At 41.5% G+C, this 25126-nt stretch overlaps 1 protein-coding gene and 1 long non-coding RNA gene across 3 annotated transcripts; one reads left to right on the top strand and one right to left on the bottom strand.

Moving 5' to 3' along the window:
* The first annotated feature begins 4720 nt into the window (after window positions 1–4720).
* Window positions 4721–22564, top strand: LOC106913548 (uncharacterized). 2 transcript variants are annotated; one of them, XM_088015591.1, is made up of 7 exons: window positions 4721–5184; window positions 8946–9299; window positions 17309–17410; window positions 17789–18139; window positions 18927–19259; window positions 19649–19978; window positions 20860–22564. In XM_088015591.1, exons 1-7 carry the CDS (start codon window positions 5115–5117, stop codon window positions 20919–20921), a joined length of 1602 nt encoding a protein of 533 aa, XP_087871717.1. In that variant the 5' UTR covers window positions 4721–5114; the 3' UTR covers window positions 20922–22564. The 2 variants fall into 2 exon arrangements, with proteins under 2 accessions (XP_087871717.1, XP_087871716.1); XM_088015590.1 differs by having other exon boundaries at window positions 4725–5184; window positions 20857–22564.
* Window positions 22565–23206: 642 nt separating this feature from the next.
* Window positions 23207–23439, bottom strand: LOC148154421 (uncharacterized). The gene is made up of 2 exons (XR_015766120.1): window positions 23358–23439; window positions 23207–23272 (listed from the first exon to the last, which is right to left on the bottom strand). It is a non-coding gene; the product is annotated as an uncharacterized LOC148154421 (long non-coding RNA).
* Between the last annotated feature and the right edge of the window lie 1687 nt (window positions 23440–25126).

Raw genomic sequence — 25126 nt, 5'->3', positions numbered from 1 at the left:
GGACTATGAGCGTACCATACTATAAACCGTACCTTCAAATTTTTTTTACCCCCCTCCTCCCCCCTTGGAAACTTACATATATCAGCCGCACCGGGCTACAGGCCGCTGGTATCTCTGCTGCTCTCGGTTTCCCATAAGGACCCAGCAGAGGGCAGCAGAGGGCTGCGTCCTAATAACTGCTGGATATATTAAGGACGCAGTTCTCCGTCTCCAAATCCGGGTTTTTTCACGCCGAGTTTACGTGCAGCGGCTTTATTTCCCTCCTGTACTGCCAGATCGATACTCCTCAACTTAGAAGCTGCATCATATGAGTTTGAAAACATTTCTCCGTCGTGCCTGCTGCTAGCATGTGGTTGTTCTAAATGAAAATTATCTCGTTCTTCTTTGATTTCCAATTTTGACTTCCAGTGATTCACTTCCTGCTAAAGAGCCCCCTGGTGGTTGAAGAAAAATCCACAGAAAAGCCGCATGTTCAAAGTGGGAAAAAAGTAGCAGCCGGAAAATACGGTAGAAATTGGAAATTGGATAATTTCCACGGCACACCTGACGATCACTCACGGTACACTAGTGTGCCGCGGAGCAGTGGTTGAAAAACACTGCTCTAAGGATCAAATCTAGAAATGATGGTACTGCTTACCAGGATACTGGCCCAGTTAAAGTAAACATTATTCTTTTAAATTCTTCCTTTTCTCATGTTAATCATTATTTTATGGTCTAAGTAGAAGAATGAGGGTTTTTCTGTGGTCATTAGGTAATTTATTCTCTGTCTTGTCGTGTCTCGTCCCTGATTGGTCCCACCTGCCCCTTGTGTATTTAGTCTTGCCTTGTCGTTCCCAGTCCTTGTTTCTGTTACGGGGTGCCAGTCTGTGTGACCTGTGGTTCTGGGCTCTGTGTACAGTTTGGGACTTGGACTACGTTAAACTTATTTTCTCTGGGCCTCACTGCCTAAATCCTCATCCTTCAAACTGCATTATGTGACCAGAACAGCAATGCTTTGGTCTGAATTCATGGCCATTGTGGCTCCAGACTCTCATTCTCCTGTTCTGAGGCGTTTTAGAGAAACTTGTTTTGCTGCTGTCTTTTTAATGTGAATGAGACATTTCACGCCCCCCTCCAAGTCGCACAGCGTTCCGCTCCACCCTGTTCGGCCATTTTTGTAGTTTGATAGCAGCGATATGACTATCTATTGGCAGAGAAACTTCTTATTCCAGAGTTTATTAAAGATGTCAACAATCCTTCCATGTTGGAGCCAGAGTCCGACCCAGAACAGGAGAACGAAGACGACCAACCTCAGGGCTGTGCAGAGACCTTTGGAGGGCTCAGAGTTAAAAAGGGGCCCATTGAACAACAACAGAGCAACAACCATATTAATCAATAATCTAATATTTAATCAGATCAAACTGCTTCATCATGTGGACAATGCAGAGCTAATCTAGTCCATGTTTCCCTGATTTAATGTTTCTGCTGCTGATCTGAGACTGAAGCTGTTTAACAGACCAGAGGAGGTCAAAGGTCATGAAGTTATGGAATAAAAACATTTGATGATATTTTACTAAATAAATCCTGATAATATCTTTAACCTCTAGAAGAACTTGGCCGCAGACTGAATTAAAGACCAAAAGCTCAGAGGTTCATTCTACATCAGTTTTCTATGTTAGAAACTCTAGATCTAGAATTATAAGACTGAGATATCAAGGCAAAGAAACTCAGTAGGTGCTGGTAGGGGCCATTCAGGGGCCTCCAGACATTCAGGGGCCTCCAGACATTCAGGGGCCTCCAGACATTCAGGGGCCCTCCAGACATTCAGGGGCCTCCAGACATCCAGGGGCCTCCAGACATCCAGGGGCCTCCAGACATTCAGGTGCCCTCCAGACATTCAGGGCCCTCCAGACATTCAGGGCCCTCCAGACATTCAGGGGCCCTTCCAGACATTCAGGGGCCCTTCCAGACATTCAGGGCCCTCCAGACATTCAGGGGCCCTTCCAGACATTCAGGGGCCTCCAGACATCCAGGGGCCCTCCAGACATCCAGGGGCCTCCAGACATCCAGGGGCCTCCAGACATTCAGGGGCCCTCCAGACATTCAGGGGCCTCCAGACATCCAGGGGCCTCCAGACATCCAGGGGCCTCCAGACATTCAGGTGCCCTCCAGACATTCAGGGGCCTCCAGACATTCAGGGCCCTCCAGACATTCAGGGCCCTCCAGACATTCAGGGGCCCTTCCAGACATTCAGGGCCCTCCAGACATTCAGGGGCCCTTCCAGACATTCAGGGGCCCTTCCAGACATTCAGGGCCCTCCAGACATTCAGGGGCCCTTCCAGACATTCAGGGTCCTCCAGACATCCAGGGGCCCTCCAGACATCCAGGGGCCTCCAGACATCCAGGGGCCTCCAGACATTCAGGGGCCCTCCAGACATTCAGGGGCCTCCAGACATCCAGGGGCCTCCAGACATCCAGGGGCCTCCAGACATTCAGGTGCCCTCCAGACATTCAGGGGCCTCCAGACATTCAGGGCCCTCCAGACATTCAGGGCCCTCCAGACATTCAGGGGCCCTTCCAGACATTCAGGGGCCCTTCCAGACATTCAGGGCCCTCCAGACATTCAGGGGCCCTTCCAGACATTCAGGGGCCTCCAGACATCCAGGGGCCCTCCAGACATCCAGGGGCCTCCAGACATCCAGGGGCCTCCAGACATTCAGGGGCCCTCCAGACATTCAGGGGCCTCCAGACATCCAGGGGCCTCCAGACATTCAGGGCCCTCCAGACATTCAGGGCCCTCCAGACATTCAGGGGCCCTTCCAGACATTCAGGGGCCTCCAGACATTCAGGGGCCCTTCCAGACATTCAGGGCCCTCCAGACATTCAGGGGCCCTTACAGACATCCAGGGGCCTCTATAAATGGTTGAATTGTAACACATTCATCTATTGAGAATGATAATGTTACTACATTTTATTTAATTCATTCAGCAGAGGGAAAAAAGTACATTTAGGATTTGATTAGGAAGTTTATTTTGTAAAAGTTTAAAGCACCATCTTGGGTTGTGCTGTGGTGGTGCAGCAGTTCAGCACAACCCACATATGGAGGCCTCAGTCCTCGATGAGGCTGTCGCAGGTTCGATTCCCGGCCTGGTGACCTTTGCTGCACGTCTCCCCTTCTCTCATTACCCACCATCCTGTCAATTAACTATCAAATAAAGGCCACTAGAGCTAAAAAATAAATAAATAAATAAATAAATAAGCTTGATAGTTGTGACAATATGATGTTGGGATAATCAGTGATTGATTTTAAACTCAGCCTGTTAACCTGGGCTCCTCTCACAGATCCACTAAATCTATATTTAACCTTGTTAGAGATGCTGAGGTTGTGAGTAGGAGGAGCCGGGGGGCTAAATCACAATTCTGTCTAAGGCCCCATATTACCTTGGGCCAGCCCTGCATGAAGAGCCGCTGCATCTCTGTGCTGATGCAGCAGCACAGAGATGCCGCTGCATCTCTGTGCTGGATAAGAGAGACATTAGGGAGATTTAACTAGCAGGGCAAAGCTTCAGATGAGCCTTTCCTGCTTCCTGACTGTTGGGTTTATGAGGTTCTGCTAATTTAGTTACTTCTGAAGATTAAAGTTCAGGTATTCTCATGCACAGTAGATGATGCACTGTGGTAAAATGCATTCTGTCACAGGAAAATGACCAAAAACAGGCGTTTCTTTCTTCTGTCATAAAGTGATGAAGACCCATTTCCTGCATCTTCCAGCTGAAATGACTGTTTCACTCAAAGGGATTATAAATATGTAGTTGACAAATATGTAAAATTAATAAATGTGCTTTAAATCCCTTTTGTGTTTTCATTTAGTCTCTACAGAAATTACATGTCTGAAGCATTTCAGTATCAACAAAGGGATTCTGAGCACATGACTGTAACTGTCTGACATGTAGTTATTTTAATGTCATTTTAAACATGTATAAATGTAAATAAATGTATATAAATAAATAAATATAAATGTATAAAAATGTAAGGGATACTGGACCTCATTTGGGCAGTTCGCAGTGACCGGCAGAAAATATCCCTTAATTCAGGTGTGGACAGATGTTCCTACAGAAGTCTTCATCATCTTTACAGAAGTCTTCATCATCTGTTTCATCATCTGTTACAAAGCTGATGTTGTGATGAAGGACAATAATCATGAAGCCTGTTAAACTACAGAGCCGCCTAGAAATGGGGAAAAATATTTTGTGTTCCCTCACAATAAATTATCAAGTACAGCTGGTTTATTTTGTATAGTCAAGTTTTATTTCATTACATTTTGATAACAGGTGGGATTAAATAAGTGTTCAAACGGTACATCCAAATAGTTTGGATGTATTTTTTATTTCTGTTTGTGTCTCAGAAGGGATGGAAGGAGATGGAAAGCCCATGTTTGACCAGTTCTTGGTTTGTGGTGCATTTCTAACCTAAAGGTAAAGATATTTCAGCATTTATGCAGCATGAACTGAGCAGTACATATTGTGATTATTGTGAGAAGCGCTAAAGTCTTGCGTGGGAATCGGTGATGTAAAAGAAAGAAAAAAACATGTCCTCTAGTGGGGATCCGTAAAAAACTGGACCTTTAAGAAAAAAAAGGTGATCCGTAGTGGTAAAATCGATGTTATGATAAAAGGGCCCTGCCATATGCCATAGTCTGTCAGGACACCAATTACAGGCTGCTACGTCACATAGCTGAGTCTCTCTGATTGGTTCACTCTCCGCGTCCAGCTGCAAAAGTTCAGATTTTCTGACTCGAGCAAGAGGCTCACAGTTTCCCACTTTTAGGGCGTTTCCGTTGATCTTTCCGTCTGGGAAGTCGGGATTTCCCAGTTTTTCATTACCACTGTAACGCATCATAAGCTCCACCTTCACCTCCACCCTTTCCGCCTCAGCAGGGCTCAGCCTGCAGAGGAAAGTGAAAGTGAAAGTTTTCACTTTCTCAGTGTTTCATCCATTTATTCTAGTTCCACCGCTCTTCTACCTGCCTGTTGTGTTTAAGTTAAACTTCAGTGTTTTTATGTCCCGACGAAACATTTTCCACTTAGAAACGTGAATGAATCTAAATTTCGGACGGAGACCGAACCAACCAGGAGATGGATTCTTCTCTGACTGCGTCTCTGCTCCTGCTGTCTGTGGTCTTCATGCAGTTTGTCTCTGCTGCAGGTGAGATTCAGCTGTAGTTAAACTTTACTTACAGTCATGTCTAATTCAGCCCTCAGGAGCCGATATCCTTTTAGTCATTTCCCTGATTTAACCCCCTGAATGATGGTTCATTAGCAGAACCTCTACATCAGGGGTGTCAAACTCCAGTCCTCTGCTGTCCTGCAGTGTTTAGATGTGCCACAGGTAAAAAACAGTGGAATGAAATGGCTTAATTACCTCCTCCCTGTGTAGATCGGTTCTCCTGAGCCTTGCTAATGACCTAATTATTCTTTTCAGGTGGTGCAGCAGAGGCACATCTAAAAGTTGCAGGACAGAGGCCCTTGAGGACTGGAGTTTGACACCCCTGCTGTACATGCTGAGTCGGTGTTCTGACGATCTGGACTACCCCGTCAGATTTTCCTACCGTAGCTCATCTAGATGGCCATTTCTGTCTGTCGGTGCTACCTTTCGAAAACCGCTGACGTCATGTTTACATACCAAAGACCATCGCATTTCGTGTCGATGTTAAATAATGATCGGAAATCTTTAAAGTGACGGGATTTAAGTTTCGCTCAGCAGTGATATGCAGCATTTGGGGGGATTGTCCAAGGCGAACCTACAAATAAGGATGCTTATAATAGTTCTGGGTTTATCAATGTGGTTTAGTTTTTATTTCATTGTGACTTTTTTTATCTATTTCAGTTTTAGTTTTCAGAGTGGAATTGCTAGTTTTTATCATAGCTAAATATGACTTAATTTTAGTTTGTATTAGTTTTTTCATACTTTGGTTAATTTTTTAGAAGGGTAGGGTTCTAATTCTAAAACAAACCTTTTAGAATCGTTTCTAAAAATGTACCAAAGTGTACACTTGTTTATGTGTAGATTGATTAATGATTTCAGCATAGATAAATTAAGATTTTAAATTGTTTAAGGAGCTTCAGAGAATATTCATAGTTAGATTGTGTTGTTGCCATAGCAACAATCTGATGCTGTGAGTTTAATCTTTGAGGTTTTGCTGTTCATTAATGCATCTTATCCATCCATTTTCTAACACCTTGTCCCTGAGTGGGTCAGCAGGTGCTGGTTCCTCTCCAGGTGAGAGGTGGGGTCACTTGGACAGGTCACCTGGACCCAAATGCTTGAGCCAATGATTACTTACTATTATATACATGGATAACAGCATTGGGGACAGAATATCTTCTCCTGTACAAAGATAATTTACTCTAAGTTTTGGTTGCAAAACTTCTTAAAAAAAGTTTATAAATAGGTGAAATAAAATAAAAATATAATCATCCATTCAAAATGAATTTCATTTGGTTACATTTCTAATTGCACTTCTCTCATTTCTGCAGAAACCAATGCTGCTATAAGTATTCTTATGCTTTTACAATAAACTATAAATGAAAATATATTTTAAATATTCTACCAGTCTTATCATAAAATACAGTCCAAACCTTTAATAATTAGTTTTAAAAGGAGTTTGATTCAAGGAAACAATGTTAATAAGTACTTCAGGTTGCATTGGAGGTTAGCATGCTAAAAGGCTGCACACACTTAAAAACATTTTTAACCCAAATAAAACAAATGAAATTAAGATCTATCAAAAAAAAAAACATGATTTCTTTTGGTTGAGTTTCACTTTCATCTTTTTGCGCCTTGGAAACCGTTGTTTCTGGAAACTGGATCTGTTAAAAAAAAAAAAAAAGCAAAAAACATGTTTTGAATACGTTTTATAAATACTTTGGTTATTTTACCTGCTATAAATCAATTATTGGCTCATTTTGTAAAACGCTTAACATTTTAGTGACAATGTGTTCATTAAAATATTGAGATAGAAACTTGATGTTTCTCCTGCCTGGGATGAAGCACACAGGTCATCATCATCATCATTATCTGCCGAGTTTCTAAAGGATCTAGTAAATAATAAAAGCTAATTCTGTCTTGGTTTCATCCAGTTTTGTCCAGAAGTTCAGCAGGGAAACCAGCAACTTCTGAGGAAACAGATTAAATTCAGATCAGAAATAATTTTGAATCTCAAAGGGAAATTATTGTGACTCTCATTAACCAGCTGAGATCAATGAGCCTCAGAGAATCTGATGGTTTTAGATCTTCTGTGTATTAATTTAGATCCTTCAATAAACTAGTTATATATTATTTCATTAAGTTTTTATGGCTGTTCTGATAAAATATTTTCTCTATAAAAGTTGATAAGAGCAATTTTTATCATGAACACATTTGTTAAACATTTAAAATTGTCTTTAGAAACTGACCTTTGACCCTGATCCAGTCTTCCAGGTTCTGAGGGTTTCAGTGTTTTGATGTGTCTGCTGTTGGGTTAGACCTACACTGATCACTGGCTACTGTTGAGGAAAAATGAATATTTTTAGTGTTTAATTCAGTTAATCTTACAACATGTGAAAAAGGTTTATTGAGATGGTTGTTTTGAACAAAATTATTAATTTAGAATCATGATTAAAGTTTTAGATTAGTTTTAGATTAAATCATGTTAATGATTTAATCTAAAATTATTGATGGGAAAGTTTTCAACTTAGAGGAAGGAAGGACGGAGATCTGAAGGGAGCTCTGAGTGAGGCCTGTTTGGTTATCAGAGGTCAGGAGGTCATAAGGCAGCTTCACTTGGATGAGCAGGAGAAAAGTTTGCTCTGTTCACAGAAGGTCAGAAAAGTTTTCCAAACCAGCATCTGGGATGGTGTGAAGACTGAACAGAATATCTAAAACCACTATCATGTAGTTTGTAAGACATTTTTCTTAGTTATTAACTGCATGGTCTGATTGAAAATAGTCTAATCATAGTTTTAGAATTAATAATTTTTGTTATTAATTCATTCTGAAATTGTAATATCTGTTCTTATTTCAGAATCAAATAGAAAATGTGTGAAACAAAATGTTTTGTTTCAGTATTTGAAAATTGCTCAGGTTTATGGTGAAAGGTTTTGGAAAATCATTGTGTTCATTCTTACACTCAGGATTGATTCTTTCATCCGATGGGATAGAAAAAGGAGTTTCACCTCATTCTGATCTGCTGATTTTTGCATTAATTTTGGTTTACAGCAAGAGTCAATCTTTTGAAGTGCTGAATGCAGGAGAACAAAATGAGGTTTGTGGAGATAAACCTTTGCTTCAACTTTCCACAGGGTTTTAAGTTTCTTCCTGAGGAACCTGTAGGGAGAAGACAGGAGAGATTCCCACCTGTCTGTGAAACACCTTCCTCTGTTTTTCTCTGCTCAGCCACAAAGCAGCAGGAGTTCAGGAGAAGCTCTGCTCTCACTTTGTTCAGACAAAGGGGACAAATGGCCTTAGATCTGGAAGCAAATTGTAGGGAGTTTCTACCTTTTAAGAGGCTCCATGATACCTTCCAGTTGGTCAAGCAGAGGAACGCCTTATTTGAATGTATTAAAGAGGAAAAACACACCTACATTATAAAAGTTTGTACACAGGAGCAACAAATCAGATTGCTGTTTTATTTTACTTTTGCATCTGCACTCTCTTTGCCCTTTTTTCTGCCTTTTTTCTTTATCCTATTCTTCTCAGGTAAATGAAGGTCTGTCGTCGTGTGTATGAAGTGTTTGTGTTGTTGATGTGATTTTATACTTTTAAATGTTGGAATAAACTCTGAAAATGTAAGACATGGAGCTCCGATTGTTAACTCTGTGGCTTTTGTTTCCACGCGTGGAATCATTGAATCCGGAAGCACAAGAGAATATAATGAGCAAGTCCAGTTTGACCTCTGACCTCTCTGCTCTCTGTTTTCTCTCCTTCAGATCAGAACAACACGACAATCAAAGCTGAACCTGGAGATAACGTCGTTCTGACATGTAAAGATCCTGATCAGGGGAAAATCACAATCGCAGAGTGGAAGAGAACTGATCTGGGATCATCAGGATATGTCCTCCTGTACAAAGATGATCAGCTTGATCCAGGAGCCCAGCATCCATCTTACAGGGACCGAGTTGATCTGCTGTGTAATCAGATAATGAAAGGAGACGTGTCTCTGCTTCTGAAGAACACAACAACTAATGACAGCGGGACGTATGAGTGTCGAATTGATACAAAAAAACTTGAGGGGAAACTGATCAGCACCGTCAGCCTGCAGGTTTCTCCTCCTCCTCCTCCAGGTGAGAGTTTGTCTCTGGATCAGAACCAGCAGCTTGAAATGTTGTCTGTGGAGCCCTCACATCAATAATCCATTGATCAGAACAACAATATCCCTCAGTGCTGAGGCATCTTCTGCTGTTTTGATTGAGCAAAGTAGGAGGGACGACCGCTCCAAGATGGCCGCCGCATTTCCTGTGCCGGAGCGGCCAATGCGGGGTCTACTCTATATTATGTCTATGATTCAAACTGTGCGCTGCAGGCGAGAAGTACCTCGCTGCAGCAAACGGAAAGGGACAACCACTGTCAGTCTCTTACCTTATTTGGAAATGGGACCATTGCACTCCGGAAGTGAAGGGGGCGCTATTTCCTATATTATCCGCGGTCTCCTGTTTAAATTTTCTTTTGACATCTGTGATATAGCTTCATCTGTAGGAAGGAGTTTCTCTCTCAGCATGTATTTGAACTTCTCTCTTTTATTTACTTCAGCGCAGCTCACAGTTTTTAACAATTTCCGTTGCTTTCTGTGTACTTCTAAATCTGCTTCTTAGTCGCATCTTTTCGGGCCTGCTACTGCCTCTAGTGGCGTGGTGGTGGTAGCACAACTAATATAAATACATTACTAAAGTCTTATGTATTATTAATTCTCGCATAACTAGAACCGCAAAAGATAAAGTCCCTCACAAAACAGCATGCCTTTTAATTTTCTTAAGGAAGTAGAGCTAATTAAATGACAAACAAAACCTGAAAGTGGTTCCAGTTTCACTCATTGGCCAACCTGTTGAAATTATGGCACATTTTAAATACCTTGGATCATTCCAGGACAGTCAGCTCAACTTTGCTGAAACACTGGCTGACTACATTTTTAAGAAACGTCACTCTGTCTTTTAAGAAGACCCAGTGATCTTGGGGTTACCTAACAAGTGCAACTCGTGCAAAACCTCTAGTTATTTAGAGGTAACATTAGCTAACATTACCTATAGTTAAGTAATGTTAACATTTTAACAATGAGTTAAAATGTTAAAACTTAAAAATGTAACTTAAGTTTTAAATCATCTCAAGTTTTAACTGTTGAGCGCTTTAGCTTTTTTTTCATCTCCTCGGCTGGTTTGGTCACATGAGCTGCAGACTAACAGACAATCTTTTAAGAATACTTTGAAAAATAGTAGGTAAATAGTGGTGAAACCAAAAACAACTCTGTCTCAACTGTTTAGAACATCATCCTCTTTTTTTCATCAGTTTGAGCTCATGAAGGCGTTGCTGTGTTCCTCTGGTAAATATAGAACATCTATTAGAAGTCATTCATTGACAGTGCAATAATTATTCTTAGCCAAATTAAATAACATTTACCTGTGGCATGCTAAGTGTTTACTTGATGCACAAATTGTTGATATTGTGATTCTATTAATGAGTTTTATTTTACTGTTTTAGACTCAAAGAAAAATGTCCACCTTAGAAGACTGAATAGTTTAATTATATTTTTTCCTTTATATAGGACTCTACCAACAAAACAAAAATGTGGATTATTGCTTGTTTAACAATCCTGGTTATTCGTCTGTGAACCTAATTAATTTATTCGTTATTAACTTTTGCTCAATTAAATTTCTTATGTATTCATTGTATATGGTATTTTTATTGTTGTTGATAATGTTGTTTTTCATGTCATTTCTTTTCTTCCTCCACGCTAAAGAATTTGTTAAAAACTGTGAGCTGCGCTGAAGTAAATAAAAAAGAGAAGTTCAAATACATGCTGGGAGAGAAACTCCTTCCTACAGATGAAGCTATGTCACAGATGTCAAAAGAAAATTTAAACGGGAGAACGTGGATAATATAGGAAATAGCGCCCCCTTCACTTCCGGAGTGCAATGGTCCCATTTCCAAATAAGGTAAGAGACTGACAGTGGTCCGTCCCGCCCCTTTCTGTTTGCTGCAGCAAGGTGCACTTGCTGCAGGCGGGGCTTTAATAAGCTGGTAGTTTGGGGCAAAACAGGAAGTAGGCTGGCAAAAACAAAAGTCTTGACTAATTGCGGGTTACAGAGGTATATCACGTCATATTTATGAAGTACTTATGGAAAAACCAACAAATGTCGCCGATCTTCTTTGCTATCAGTATAGAACCTTCAGCAGAGCTAATCAGGTCAGACTCATCAATCCTAGGTATACCAGATAAAATTAGGACCCACAAACTGTCACTGCATGCTGATGATGTCATACTGTATATTAGAGACCCAATAATTTCTATACCAAATATTTTAAAAGGTTTGAAAGACTTCAGTGTAGTCTCAGGATACAAAGTAAATGAATCAAAACCAGAGGCCATGATAAGAGGGACCTGGCCTCCAGAACTATCCAAATTAGTGAATTTCAACTGGTCACCTAACGGGTTTCGATATTTGGGAATCAATATTACCACGGATGTCTCCAAATTATACAAAGCAAATTATGGGAAGTTATTGGATCAAACTCAAAATGAATTTGGGAAACATGGGAAATTTTACCGTTTTTCTTTTTTGAAAGGATTGAAACAGTCAAAATGAATATTCTCCCCAGATTGTTGTATTTGTTTATGTCCCTTCCTATTTGGATTCCAACATCAAGATAAAAAAAAATGCAAAAAATGATCTCTACATTTATTTGGCGGAAAAGAGAGGCCAGAATAAAATTTACACAGCTGACCACCGGTAAGCCTTATGGAGGTCTTAAGTTACCAAATTTAAAATTATATTATTGGCTAATACAGACTAAAGAAACAACATGGCTGACACTGAAACAAAGCGCATGGCCCACATTTTCATTACAGGCCCTTGAATTTTGCTCAACTGAAATCTGGAACAAGTACAAAATTACAAATACGTGGATGAAAAGCAAACAAAAGACTTTAAGCATGATTAAAAAATATGAAAGCTCCTCAATCTATATCTAGGGCTTTAGAAATGTTTGGATATAATAAACTTTTACCAGGGCAACAAGATTCAGGATTTCGAATCTGGCAAAACGAGAATCTAATTTGTATTGATGACTTGTTTGAGGGAGAGATTCTGAAATCATTTAGTCAGATCAAGGAGAAGTATGGGTTGAATATACCTGATGTCCCATACTGAATGGTCTCTTCTTAAATCACGACCTACTGATTTAGAAATGTTCTTCATAAAGATCACCAAAGAGAAAAACTCTGATAAAACTTTGTCAAATGTTTACAGTCATGTATGACAGAGGGGCCTCCTGGGATAAAGGAAAGGTGGGAACTAGAAATGAATGTTGTGATTGAGGATGAGGAGTGGGAGCAAGTGTGTGAAAATGGACAGAAACTGACTTAACAGTCCAACATGGACAGAATTTTATTGGAAAGTGATCGTTAGATATTTCAAAACACCATGTATTATTTCAAAATTTTATCAAACTAAATCAAATTTGTGCTGGAGACAGTGTGGACTAGTCGGAGATCACACTCATTTCTTCTGGGATTGTCCAAAGATTAAAACGTTCTGGGAGGGAATTAGAGAGGAAATTTAAAATATTTTACACATTTATATTGAATGGAACCCCCTTGTCTTTGTTCTGGGAAAACCCCCAAGTAATTTATTTAGTAAATAAAAACGGTACTTGTTTGGAATCCTTGTAGCCAAAAAACAATTATAACTGTATGTTGCTACAAACCTTTACCCCCTACTTTAAATCAATGGAAAGAGAGACTAGTGAGCGTTTATACAATGGAGAAAATAACAGCAAATAAATGTCCACTGATTTATTTAAGAAAAGGTTGAACCCTTTGATGACATATTGTTCATGCCCCAGTTATTCTGCTAAGGAAACTCGCTTTAGATACTGGAGACTAAAAGTATCTCTGCTCACAAACACATCAGTGATTCAGGAACTAAGACGGCATCTGATAGAATATTTGGAGATAAATAACGTAAATGATGCTCCACTCGTCCATATGTGCACTCGGATGAGCTTAAAGCCATCGGAGCCTCCTGGGCTCCATCACACCTCAGCAGAGCCACAGGCTGATGGCCTCCATGCTGCATTGAAGGCTGCAGAAGGATTCCTGACCAAGTACTGAATGCATAACTGAACATAATTATTTGAAGGTTAACTCTTTTGGTATTAAAACACATTTCTTTTATTGGTCGGATGAAATATGATAATTTTGGGGATTTTGGGTTTTCATGAACTGTAGCCAAAATCATCAGTGTTAAAACAATAAAAGACCTGAAATATTTCAGTTGGTGCCAATGAATCTAAAATATATGACAGTTTAATTTTTATCATTACATTATGGAAAATTATGAACTTTTTCACAATATGCTAATTTTTATAGAAGGACCTGTGTGTGTGTGTGTGTGTGTGTGTGTGTGGGTGTGTGTGTGTGTGTGTGTATATATATATATATATATATATATATATATATATATATATATATATATATATATACATATATGCTCAAAAAAATAAAGGGAACATTTCACTTTAATTTTGTGTGTGGCTCCAAATCCAGGCCTCCATTGGTTAATAAATTTGATTTCCATTGATGATTTTTGTGTGATTTTGTTGTCAGCACATTCGACTTTGTACAGAACAAAGTATTCAATGAGAATATTTCATTCATTCAGATCTAGGATGTGTTATTTGAGTGTTCCCTTTATTTTTTTGAGCAGTGTATAAATATATGAAAACTACTTTTCACCCCTGGTCATAATTAAATCAAGGAGTGATGATTTTAGAGGACATTTACTAAAATACTAAAAGTAGAATGAATCTTTTCCATCTTGATACCAAACCAACTTCCCCTGCCTGAGCAAGATGTATAAGAGAAGATTCAATTAACACAAACAGCTCTTTAAGACAGACACGCACATTAAATGAACCAAGTTATCTATTGGCTTTTGGTTAAAGTAATAAAATCTGAAGGGGTTCAAATTATCTGATCAGGAGGCTTTAGACCTGGAGTCATTCATCGATTAGGTTGTTACACAAATCTTCAGAAGACTTTGGCACATTTTCAAAGGTGCAAACACCGAGAAACAATATAAGAAACAGCATCATTGTACTTATCTGGCCAACAGTCATGTCCTGTCTTCATCTCTTCTTGGAATTCGGGAAGCTTTGGCCATGTAGACAGAGATGGAGGCTATCAGGCAGAGATGGAGGCTATCAGGTAGAGATGGAGGCTATCAGGCAGAGATGGAGGCTATCAGGCAGAGATGGAGGCTATCAGGTAGAGATGGAGGCTATCAGGCAGAGTTGGAGGCTATCAGGCAGAGATGGAGGCTATCAGGTAGAGATGGAGGCTATCAGGCAGAGTTGGAGGCTATCAGGCAGAGATGGAGGCTATCAGGCAGAGATGGAGGCTATCAGGCAGAGATGGAGGCTATCAGGCAGAGTTGGAGGCTATCAGGTAGAGATGGAGGCTATCAGGCAGAGATGGAGGCTATCAGGCAGAGATGGAGGCTATCAGGTAGAGATGGAGGCTATCAGGCAGAGTTGGAGGCTATCAGGCAGAGATGGAGGCTATCAGGTAGAGATGGAGGCTATCAGGCAGAGTTGGAGGCTATCAGGCAGAGATGGAGGCTATCAGGCAGAGATGGAGGCTATCAGGCAGAGATGGAGGCTATCAGGCAGAGTTGGAGGCTATCAGGTAGAGATGGAGGCTATCAGGTAGAGATGGAGGCTATCAGGCAGAGATGGAGGCTATCAGGCAGAGATGGAGGCTATCAGGTAGAGATGGAGGCTATCAGGCAGAGTTGGAGGCTATCAGGCAGAGATGGAGGCTATCAGGCAGAGATGGAGGCTATCAGGCAGAGATGGAGGTTATGAGGCAGAGATGGAGGCTATCAGGCAGAGATGGAGGCTATCAGGTAGAGATGGAGGCTATCAGGCAGAGTTGGAGGCTATCAGGCAGAGATGGAGGCTATCAGGCAGAGATGGAGGCTATCAGGCAGAGATGGAGGTTATGAGGCAGAGATGGAGGTTATGAGGCAGAGATGGAGGCTATCATGTAGAGATGGTAGCTAGCAGGCACAGTTGGTAGCTAGCAGGCACAGTTGGTAGCTAATAGGCAGAGATGGAGGCTATCAGGCAGAGATGGAGGTTATGAGGCAGAGATGGAGGCTATCAGGCAGAGATGGAGGTTATGAGGCAGAGATGGAGGTTATGAGGCAGAGATGGAGGTTATGAGGCAGAGATGGAGGCTATCAGGCAAAGATGGAGGTTATGAGGCAGAGATGGAGGTTATGAGGCAGAGATGGAGGTTATGAGGCAGAGATGGAGGCTATCAGGTAGAGATGGAGGCTATCAGGCAGAGTTGGAGGCTATCAGGCAGAGATGGAGGCTATCAGGCAGAGATGGAGGCTATCAGGCAGAGATGGAGGCTATCAGGTAGAGATGGAGGCTATCAGGTAGAGATGGAGGTTATGAGGCAGAGATGGAGGTTATGAGGCAGAGATGGAGGTTATGAGGCAGAGATGGAGGCTATCATGTAGAGATGGTAGCTAGCAGGCACAGTTGGTAGCTAGCAGGCACAGTTGGTAGCTAATAGGCAGAGATGGAGGCTATCAGGCAGAGATGGAGGTTATGAGGCAGAGATGGAGGCTATCAGGCAGAGATGGAGGCTATCAGGCAGAGATGGAGGTTATGAGGCAGAGATGGAGGTTATGAGGCAGAGATGGAGGTTATGAGGCAGAGATGGAGGTTATGAGGCAGAGATGGAGGTTATGAGGCAGAGATGGAGGTTATGAGGCAGAGATGGAGGTTATGAGGCAGAGATGGAGGTTATGAGGCAGAGATGGAGGTTATGAGGCAGAGATGGAGGCTATCAGGCAGAGATGGAGGCTATCAGGCAGAGATGGAGGTTATGAGGCAGAGATGGAGGTTATGAGGCAGAGATGGAGGTTATGAGGCAGAGATGGAGGTTATGAGGCAGAGATGGAGGTTATGAGGCAGAGATGGAGGCTATCAGGCAAAGATGGAGGTTATGAGGCAGAGATGGAGGTTATGAGGCAGAGATGGAGGCTATCAGGCAGAGATGGAGGTTATGAGGCAGAGATGGAGGCTATCAGGCAGAGATGGAGGCTATCAGGCAGAGATGGAGGCTATCAGGCAGAGATGGAGGTTATGAGGCAGAGATGGAGGCTATCAGGCAGAGATGGAGGTTATGAGGCAGAGATGGAGGCTATCAGGCAGAGATGGAGGCTATCAGGCAGAGATGGAGGCTATCAGGCAGAGATGGAGGTTATGAGGCAGAGATGGAGGCTATCAGGCAGAGATGGAGGCTATCAGGCAGAGATGGAGGTTATGAGGCAGAGATGGAGGCTATCAGGCAGAGATGGAGGCTATCAGGCAGAGATGGAGGTTATGAGGCAGAGATGGAGGCTATCAGGCAGAGATGGAGGTTATGAGGCAGAGATGGAGGCTATCAGGCAGAGATGGAGGCTATCAGGCAGAGATGGAGGTTATGAGGCAGAGATGGAGGCTATCAGGCAGAGATGGAGGCTATCAGGCAGAGATGGAGGTTATGAGGCAGAGATGGAGGCTATCAGGCAGAGATGGAGGCTATCAGGCAGAGATGGAGGTTATCAGGCAGAGATGGAGGTTATCAGGCAGAGATGGAGGCTATCAGGCAGAGATGGAGGCTATCAGGCAGAGATGGAGGTTATGAGGCAGAGATGGAGGCTATCAGGCAGAGATGGAGGCTATCAGGCAGAGATGGAGGTTATCAGGCAGAGATGGAGGTTATCAGGCAGAGATGGAGGCTATCAGGCAGAGATGGAGGCTATCAGGCAGAGATGGAGGTTATCAGGCAGAGATGGAGGCTCTGCCTGATAACCTCCATCTCTGCAACCAGCTCCATCTATCAGGCAACCAGCTCCACCAATCAGATCAGTGGAGCAACCAGCTCCACCAATCAGATCTCTTCTAGTCAAACTCTGAATCAACCAGTTTCCTGTCTGTTAAATCAGATTTAATAGAAAAATCATCTGATTATTAAAATATTGTGTTATTATAACTCCTCCATCTTCATTTGTCTCCACAGAACCGTTTCCAGTCTGGGCCATAGTTCTACTGGTTCTACTGGTTCTGGCTCTGGTTGCTGCTGCAGGAGTTTCTGTTTATTTCTGGTTCTGCTGGAAGCCAGGTGAGTCTCTAGAGCTACATTACCCATAATGCCTTTGGTCAGTGTCTGCTCTCCTCCAGAGTAGGACTGAAGCAGCTGAGGATTTGTGGGTCTCAGGAGGACCTGTCCTCAAGTTTGAGGACAACTTGTCCTCAAGCTGTCTCTCTGTCAGCTTGAGGACAAACAGAACCTAAAGAGTCGGTGAGGATGGAGCAGAGCTTGGTGGGTTGCTGCCAGGCAGCAGCTGGTTCCACTTCTTCACCAGATCAGGGGACATGGACACATGTCTCTGTCCTCAGAGAGTCCTCCAGGAGACACAGAGACAGGGAGGAGACAGTCATGAGACCATCAGAGCTGCTGCTGTCTGTCCAACTCATCTTGTCCTCTGTTGTCTCTCAGTCCAACAGGTGAAGGTGAAATCAGGGGTGGAGTCTGTCCTGCTGCCCTTAAAGGTCCCACATCGCCTGTGGTTCTGTAAATACAGAATCTTCCTGTCTGTGGATAAAGTGGAGTGGAGGGACGGAGACAACAGGACGGTCCATGTGTATCAGAACGGTTCTGATCAGCCTGGAGAACAGAACGAGTTCTACAGAACCAGAACCAGGATGGATGGAAACTTGCTGAAGAATAAAGACCTCAGTCTGACTCTGAGTCGACCCACATATGGAGACAGAGGGATCTTCACCTGCAGAGTCTACAGCAGGAAGGGAGACGTCCTGATGAAGAAACGAGTCTGGCTAAAGGTCAAAGGTCAGTGGTTTAAATGTACTTTTAGAGGTCAAGCAGAGGAACTGTTTGGATCAGAACCAGTTCCATCCTTTCTGTCTGTTTGAACTGGATCGATTCTGGTTCTGGTTGGTTCTCTTGGACCAGTTGGACCTCCAACAGTGAGCTGGTTCTGATTCTGAACCATTTAACCTCTGACCTGAATCCTTGCAGAACCCATCAGAACCAGGCCTCAGAGGTCCAGAACCTCCAGGTTCTGTTGGCTCCAGAACCAGCCTGGTCCAGTAGCTCCATCAACCCGTCCAGAACTCAGAGCTTCATGTCCATGTGGACTGAAGGACGTCCTCATGTGGGACAGAACCAGAACCCTGACAGAACCAGCCTCAGTCCAACTGGACCTTCTGTCTCCAACAGAGGACAGGAAGTTCTGAGGTTCTGCTTCCTGTCCTCTGATTGGTCCACACTGAAGAGACGGAGCAGCCTGTCCTCTGCTGGTCTCCATGGAGACGTGTCCTCATCTTTCTGCCAGTCTGAGTCCAACTGGAGACAAATGATGGACAGAACCAGCTGGACACACAGTCCAACAGCTGCTGGGGACAGTCTGCAGCTTCCTGCTGTCCTCACTGAGGACATTCTATCCACCTGCTGCTGGTTGGACACAGCAGAGACAACAGTGTCTCTGTTCAGTGGAGACATGGGACACATTTCAGATGGAACCAGTCCAACATGTTGGACCTTCATCCAGTCAGAGGACATGTCCTCAGAGCTGCTGCTGTCTGTCCAACTCATCTTGTCCTCTGTTGTCTCTCAGTCCAACAGGTGGAGGTGGCACCAGGAGTGGAGTCTGTCCTGCTGCCCTGCAGAACCACAGAGAGTCTGGATGGAGACGTTAGAGTGGAGTGGAAGGATGACAGAGGCAGGAAGGTCCATGTGTATCAGAACGGTTCTGATCAGCCTGGAGAACAGAACCAGAACCAGTACTACAAAGACAGAACCAAGATGGATGAAAACCTGCTGGAGAATAAAAACCTCAGTCTGACTCTGTCATGGCCGAAATATGGAGACAGAGGAATCTTCACCTGCAGAGTCTCCAACAGAGACGGAGACGTCCTGATGATGAAACAAGTTCTGCTCTGGGTCAAAGGTCAGTGGTTTAAATGTATTTTTCCAATCAGCTGATTGGTTCTGATCAATAGTGATGATTGGCTGATCAGAAGGTCAAAGGTCAATGTGATGTAATGAGTGATGAAGATGAGGAAGCAGAGCAGGAGGAAGAGGTCCAGGACAGACGGGGACCAGAGTCCAACTGCTGCTGGGGACAGTCTGCAGCTTCCTGCTGTCCTCACTGAGGACATTCTGTCCACCTGCTGCTGGTTGGACACAGCAGAGACAACAGTGTCTCTGTTCAGTGGAGACATGGGACACATTTCAGATGGAACCAGTCCAACATGTTGGACCTTCATCCAGTCAGAGGACATGTCCTCAGAGCTGCTGCTGTCTGTCCAACTCATCTTGTCCTCTGTTGTCTCTCAGTCCAAGATCAGGTGGAGGTGGAACCAGGGGTGAAGTCTGTCCTGCTGTCCTGCAGAACCACAGAGAGTCTGGATGGAGACACTAAAGTGGAGTGGACGGATGACAGAGACAGGAAGGTCCATGTGTATCAGAACGGTTCTGATCGGCCTAGAGAACAGAACGAGTTCTACAGAACCAGAACCAGGATGGATAAAAACCTGCTGAGGAATAAAAACCTCAGTCTGACTCTGAGACGACCGACTGATGGAGATGGAGGGAAATACACCTGCAAAGTCTCCAACAGAGCTGGAGACGTCCTGATGATGAAAGACGTCTGGTTCTGGGTCAAAGGTCAGTGGTTAAATGATCACAACTACTGGTTATGATTAATAGTGATGGTTGACTGATTAGAAGGTCAAAGGTCAACCTTTGTACTGAGTGATGAAGATGAGGAGGAAGAGGTCCAGGTTGGTTCTGGTTGGTTCTACCAGTAGAACCAACTGGATCAGTTCTGGTTCTGATAGGAAGAAATCAAGCAGAGGAAAGAAAATGTTAAAAAGACGAGAGAGAGCAGCTGGAAGGACAACCAGGAAGGTAGAGAGAGAAACATCAGAGCTGCAGTCAGAGGAAGTTCCTCCTCCATCTTTCTCCACCAGAGAGAATAAATGAATCCTCCACTGAGGACGTTCAGCAGGTGGATCACTGGGTGGATCACTGGGTGGATCACTGGGTGAATGAGTGAATGTAGAGTGGATGCAGAGTGAATGCAGAGTGAATGCAGAGTGAATGCAGAGTGAATGCAGAGTGAATGTAGAGTGAATGCAGAGTGAATGCAGAGTGAATGCAGAGTGAATGCAGAGTGAATGTAGAGTGAATGCAGAGTGAATGCAGAGTGAATGCAGAGTGAATGCAGAGTGAATGCAGAGTGAATGCAGAGTGAATGTAGAGTGAATGCAGAGTGAATGCAGAGTGAATGCAGAGTGAATGTAGAGTGAATGCAGAGTGAATGCAGAGTGAATGCAGAGTGAATGCAGAGTGAATGCAGAGTGAATGTAGAGTGAATGCAGAGTGAATGTAGAGTGAATGCAGAGTGAATGTAGAATGAATGAATGAATGCAGAGTGAATGTAGATCCTCTTGGATCCTCTGACTTGATGAGTTCAGGTCGTTTACCAACATCTGATCCTGATGCTGATTGATTGTCTCTCTAACTGTCCTCTGTCTCCTCAGCAGGGACAGACCAGGACCAACCAGAGGACACCAGGATGTCACTGATGGCTGATCAATCAGTCTGATCAGGTTGATCATCTCTGATCATTGATCCAGTCAGACTTTGGATCAGAGCCGATCTCAGTGAAGGTTCTGATGGACCAACAGAGACACTTCCTGGTCCTCTGGTCCAGTCTGCAGCCTCTGATTGATCACTATTGATTATTGATGACAGAATGAAGATCTGAAGGAACTGAATCATTTCTGCTGCCTGAGGAACCAGTTCATGACTGGAACTGGAACTGGAACCGGTTTGGATCCATCAGGGAGGAGGAGAGTCCAGTCTGACCAGAACCAACATCTTTTCTATTCAAACCCTAAAATCTCTAAACTTTTCGCTTCCAGTCCAGAATCTGGAGTGTTTGACGAAAGAAAATCTGGAAATATTTTCTGCCTTGAGAGTTTAAGATCCAGTTCCAGTTATTGAATTGATTAACCTTTATTGGATTATAATGCAGACAGATTAATGTAGTCCTGGATTATAATCTCTGGGTTTCCAGGCTGAAAATCATTTAACACCCTAAACTGTCTCTATCGCTACATTACTGAGCCTCTAGGGAACATGGGAAAATGTGTTTACTGCAATATCTGTTGGTCGATTAAAGTCACAGAAGTTAATTTAAAAATTTAAATATAAACACATTTAAAGAGCCTCAGTGTTTATTCTTAACTCTTTGTTGCAACAACTGATTTATTCACTGCATGTTTATGTCTGTAAGGCTGAGATGGAACTGGACATGAAAACGGCCTTTAAAACATTCAGACCAAAACAAAAGAGACTCAGTTAAACTAACAGATGATTTATTACACTGTAATAACAACTCAGAAATACTGCTAATAGTTTGGATGTATTTTTATTTCTTTCCTACTTACGGAAAGTTTCTGTTTACATCACAGGTTTATGGTGCCTTAATTAAAGAAAAATATATAAAACTCCAGATATTCACAATGTGATGCATGGATATATAACACTGCATGGATATGAGCCTTAATATGAGGCTTTCATGAGGTTGCATGTTAAAACCTCATGAAAACCTCATAGCAGAAAGTACGATGGGCCCCTAACAAAGATTTACAGTATCAGTTATGCTGCATGAACTGATTATTGCAACAGAACAAAAAAGAAAACAAATAATCCTCCATGTCCCCTCAGTACTATATTAATAATGCTTTATTATTACGAATCCTGCTTTATTAATGTGATGTCAATACAAATAGAAGCTTCTTTTTATTATTTTAAACATGATCTGAATATAAACATGAAGGCCTATTAAAACTGTTACTTTGCATAAAATGCTGAATTTGAACATAATTAGATTTCTGCTGACTAAATATGTTCACTTCTGACTGAAATGTATTTTATGCCTCATTTTATTCATTTGTTACATGTTGCTTCCATATTAATAATGTGTTTTAAAATAGATAACTTTGAATTTTAAACCTCTGATCTGACTTATTACCAAAAGGTCATGAAATAATTTGGTCACTAATGTAAATATTCAGTATGTAGTGAGACATTAGCTGAGGTTCAGACTGAGTTTTACCAAATACAGTGTTCATATATGATTGTATATCTATAATGTCTTGTATTTTTATTTCTTGTAAATATCTTTATATGTTACATTTTGCTTGGTGCTTTAAGGCTGAATAAAAATCAGATTTATCATCATTTCTGAGTTAATCTGGATGTTTCTGTTTCTCTGAACATTCAGGATGAAGAAACTTTTATTTTTAATCTGACTCAATTTACTGGATGTTTCCTGAATCTGCAGAATAAACCTTGATAATCATTTAAATTATTGATCCATCCTCATTTCCAATCAGCTGATCTCTAATAATAGATGAACTGATTGGTATTGAATGTTAATATTTAAACTAAATTATTTCTATTTGCTGGAATTCATGAATATTCAGTGTTTATATTAATTTGATGGTTTTTCTAGGTTTTCTTTTTGAGATTTTTAGACCAAATGAAACTCCAGATTTTAGTAGATTTTTGTTTCCCTTTTCTTAAAAATGAAGAACAGAAAATATTTTCAAAAGGTTTGTTTTATGTCAATCATCCCTTCAGGGACCTGAATTCAAAGTCCAACTAAATTCAAACTCAGTAAAACCAGTTTAGCATCCAGCCCTCCTTTTTCCTGCCTTTTCCTTTTAAATGACAGTTTTTAACTTCATTTTCAGGGGAATTTATTTATTTTTGCTGTTTTGATAATCATGTCTGCTAAAATGCCAAAATGTGCCGACAATAAATAGTTCAGAAAACTTCCATCTTGTTTCTCCTCTTGAGTTAAATCAAAGCTTAACGCAGTTCTTGGTTTTCAACAGCCTTTTATTGTGGACACGTCTTTCAAAGTCCCCAAAAATGCCGTCAGAACTAGAAAAGGCAACAAAAACCTAAATCAGTTCACAATAAATGGCGTATTTACATAAATAAAAGATACAAATAAACTAAACTTTACCTCATTAGCCGCATTGAATCTTAATTTCTTACAGCTTCTTCAGTTTGAATGCCCATGTGGCTCTAAGTGCGCCAGTCAATGCTTCCCTGGGCAACACATGGTCCGGAACCAAACAAAGGTTCCCCCTCCACATTTCAATATACACTTAACATAAATTCAATAAAATTACCTCACAGTTAAACTTAATGTTTTATATTAAATAAAATCTAACTACTGCCAAATAGTAGTTAGAAATAATAACAAATAACAACAAAAACAATAAAAATAAACCAGTTGTCTTGACAGCAGCTGCACATCTGTTTTGTGTTTGAATTAAATTTTGTTTTTCCAGGATCAAGTTGCATTAATTACCTGTTTTAAATCATTTCCTCCATTTTCTTTGCTTTTCATCACATTTCAAGCTGCAAAGTAAAATATAATCTAAAACTTAAATTCTCTAATAATTCTTGACTTTATTATTCCTGCTGATTTAAATCTCTGATTTCACACAAACTTCAAAATAAAACAAGTTGTGACTCTAATGATTCTGTTCTTCATCTTGGTCATAATTTATCCAACAAAATGATTTAACTGTGAAATTTTGTTTGATTCTTTTAAAGTCAAGAACCTGAACCAGTTTGATGGAGACGTTTTGTTTCCCAGAAAAGATTTTAAGCTGACAGCTTGGATTAAAAGGAAAAAATGAAAAAATACCAAAGATCTGATTTTGTGAGGGTTATAAATAATCTTGAACTAAATAGTTTTCACTTTGCTTCATGTTGTTCTGCATCTACAGAACAATCTGTCACTTTTTGTTGCCTGTTTCTGCTGAATTTATTGTCTGTGTGAAGAGAAACCAGCTGCATTATTTTCTTATTCTACTGAATAAATCTCATCAGAGCAAATGTTTATAATGACAAATCTTTAGCACAGAGTTTCTTAATGCAGATATCTAGAAATGTAAGTTTGAATAGTTATAATGAAGTTTGAAAAAACGTATGTTGTAATTATGGATGATTGGCCCTTCAGATAAATTCAGTGATGCCATTTGAGGTTTGTTGAACAGCAAAGTGTATTTGAAGATATATTCCAATGTTTTTCTTACTCGTTGGAATGTAAATCTAGTTGTTTACAGTTTTTTTTTTTAGATATCTAGAATGTAAATACAGATAGTCAGATGTAACCGATTTTATGCTAAAACTGCCTGCCATAACGTGACGTCACAGTAAAATATGAACATCGTTTCTCTTAAAATCTGCATCAAGCAACAAACTGGAATCTGATCCAACATGAAGCTCCTTTAAAATCACCAGAGATCTTCAGACTTTAATTAGGACATAAAGACGGACAGATCTCTGAGGAGCTCACTGCGCATGTCTGAGTTCTGCTCTTCTTGTAAATCACGTGACTAGAAGTGAAACTGAGCTCAGGAGGTGTGGCTGAGTTTATTTCTAATGTTTTCTTCATCTGATCTGTTGAAACTCATCAGGTTGAATCTGCAGCTTTTGATCCTGAAAAACATCAAACTGGAATCTGTTCATGCTGACGTCACTGGAACCAGTTTAGACCAGAAACTGGAGCCTGAAGCAAACAGGAAGTCAGAAACTTTAAACTGGATTCTAGTGTGACGTCATGTAACCGGATCCTCCTGCTGCTGGAGTCTTCACATGGAACAATGCTGCCACCTGGTGGCCAGAGATGAACACTGCGCTCTGTTTTAGTGGAGACTCAGGTTATTAGAGGATCCAGTGAAAAGTTTCTGCATCAAACTAGTAAATGTAAAAACTTGT

This window comes from Poecilia mexicana, unplaced genomic scaffold (assembly GCF_051168715.1).
Source record: "Poecilia mexicana isolate PSO_F unplaced genomic scaffold, ASM5116871v1 scaffold_18, whole genome shotgun sequence".
Classification (NCBI taxonomy): Eukaryota; Metazoa; Chordata; class Actinopteri; order Cyprinodontiformes; family Poeciliidae; genus Poecilia; species Poecilia mexicana.
Note: the sequence above shows the minus strand (reverse complement) of the source record. Positions and strands in the feature narration are given on the sequence as shown.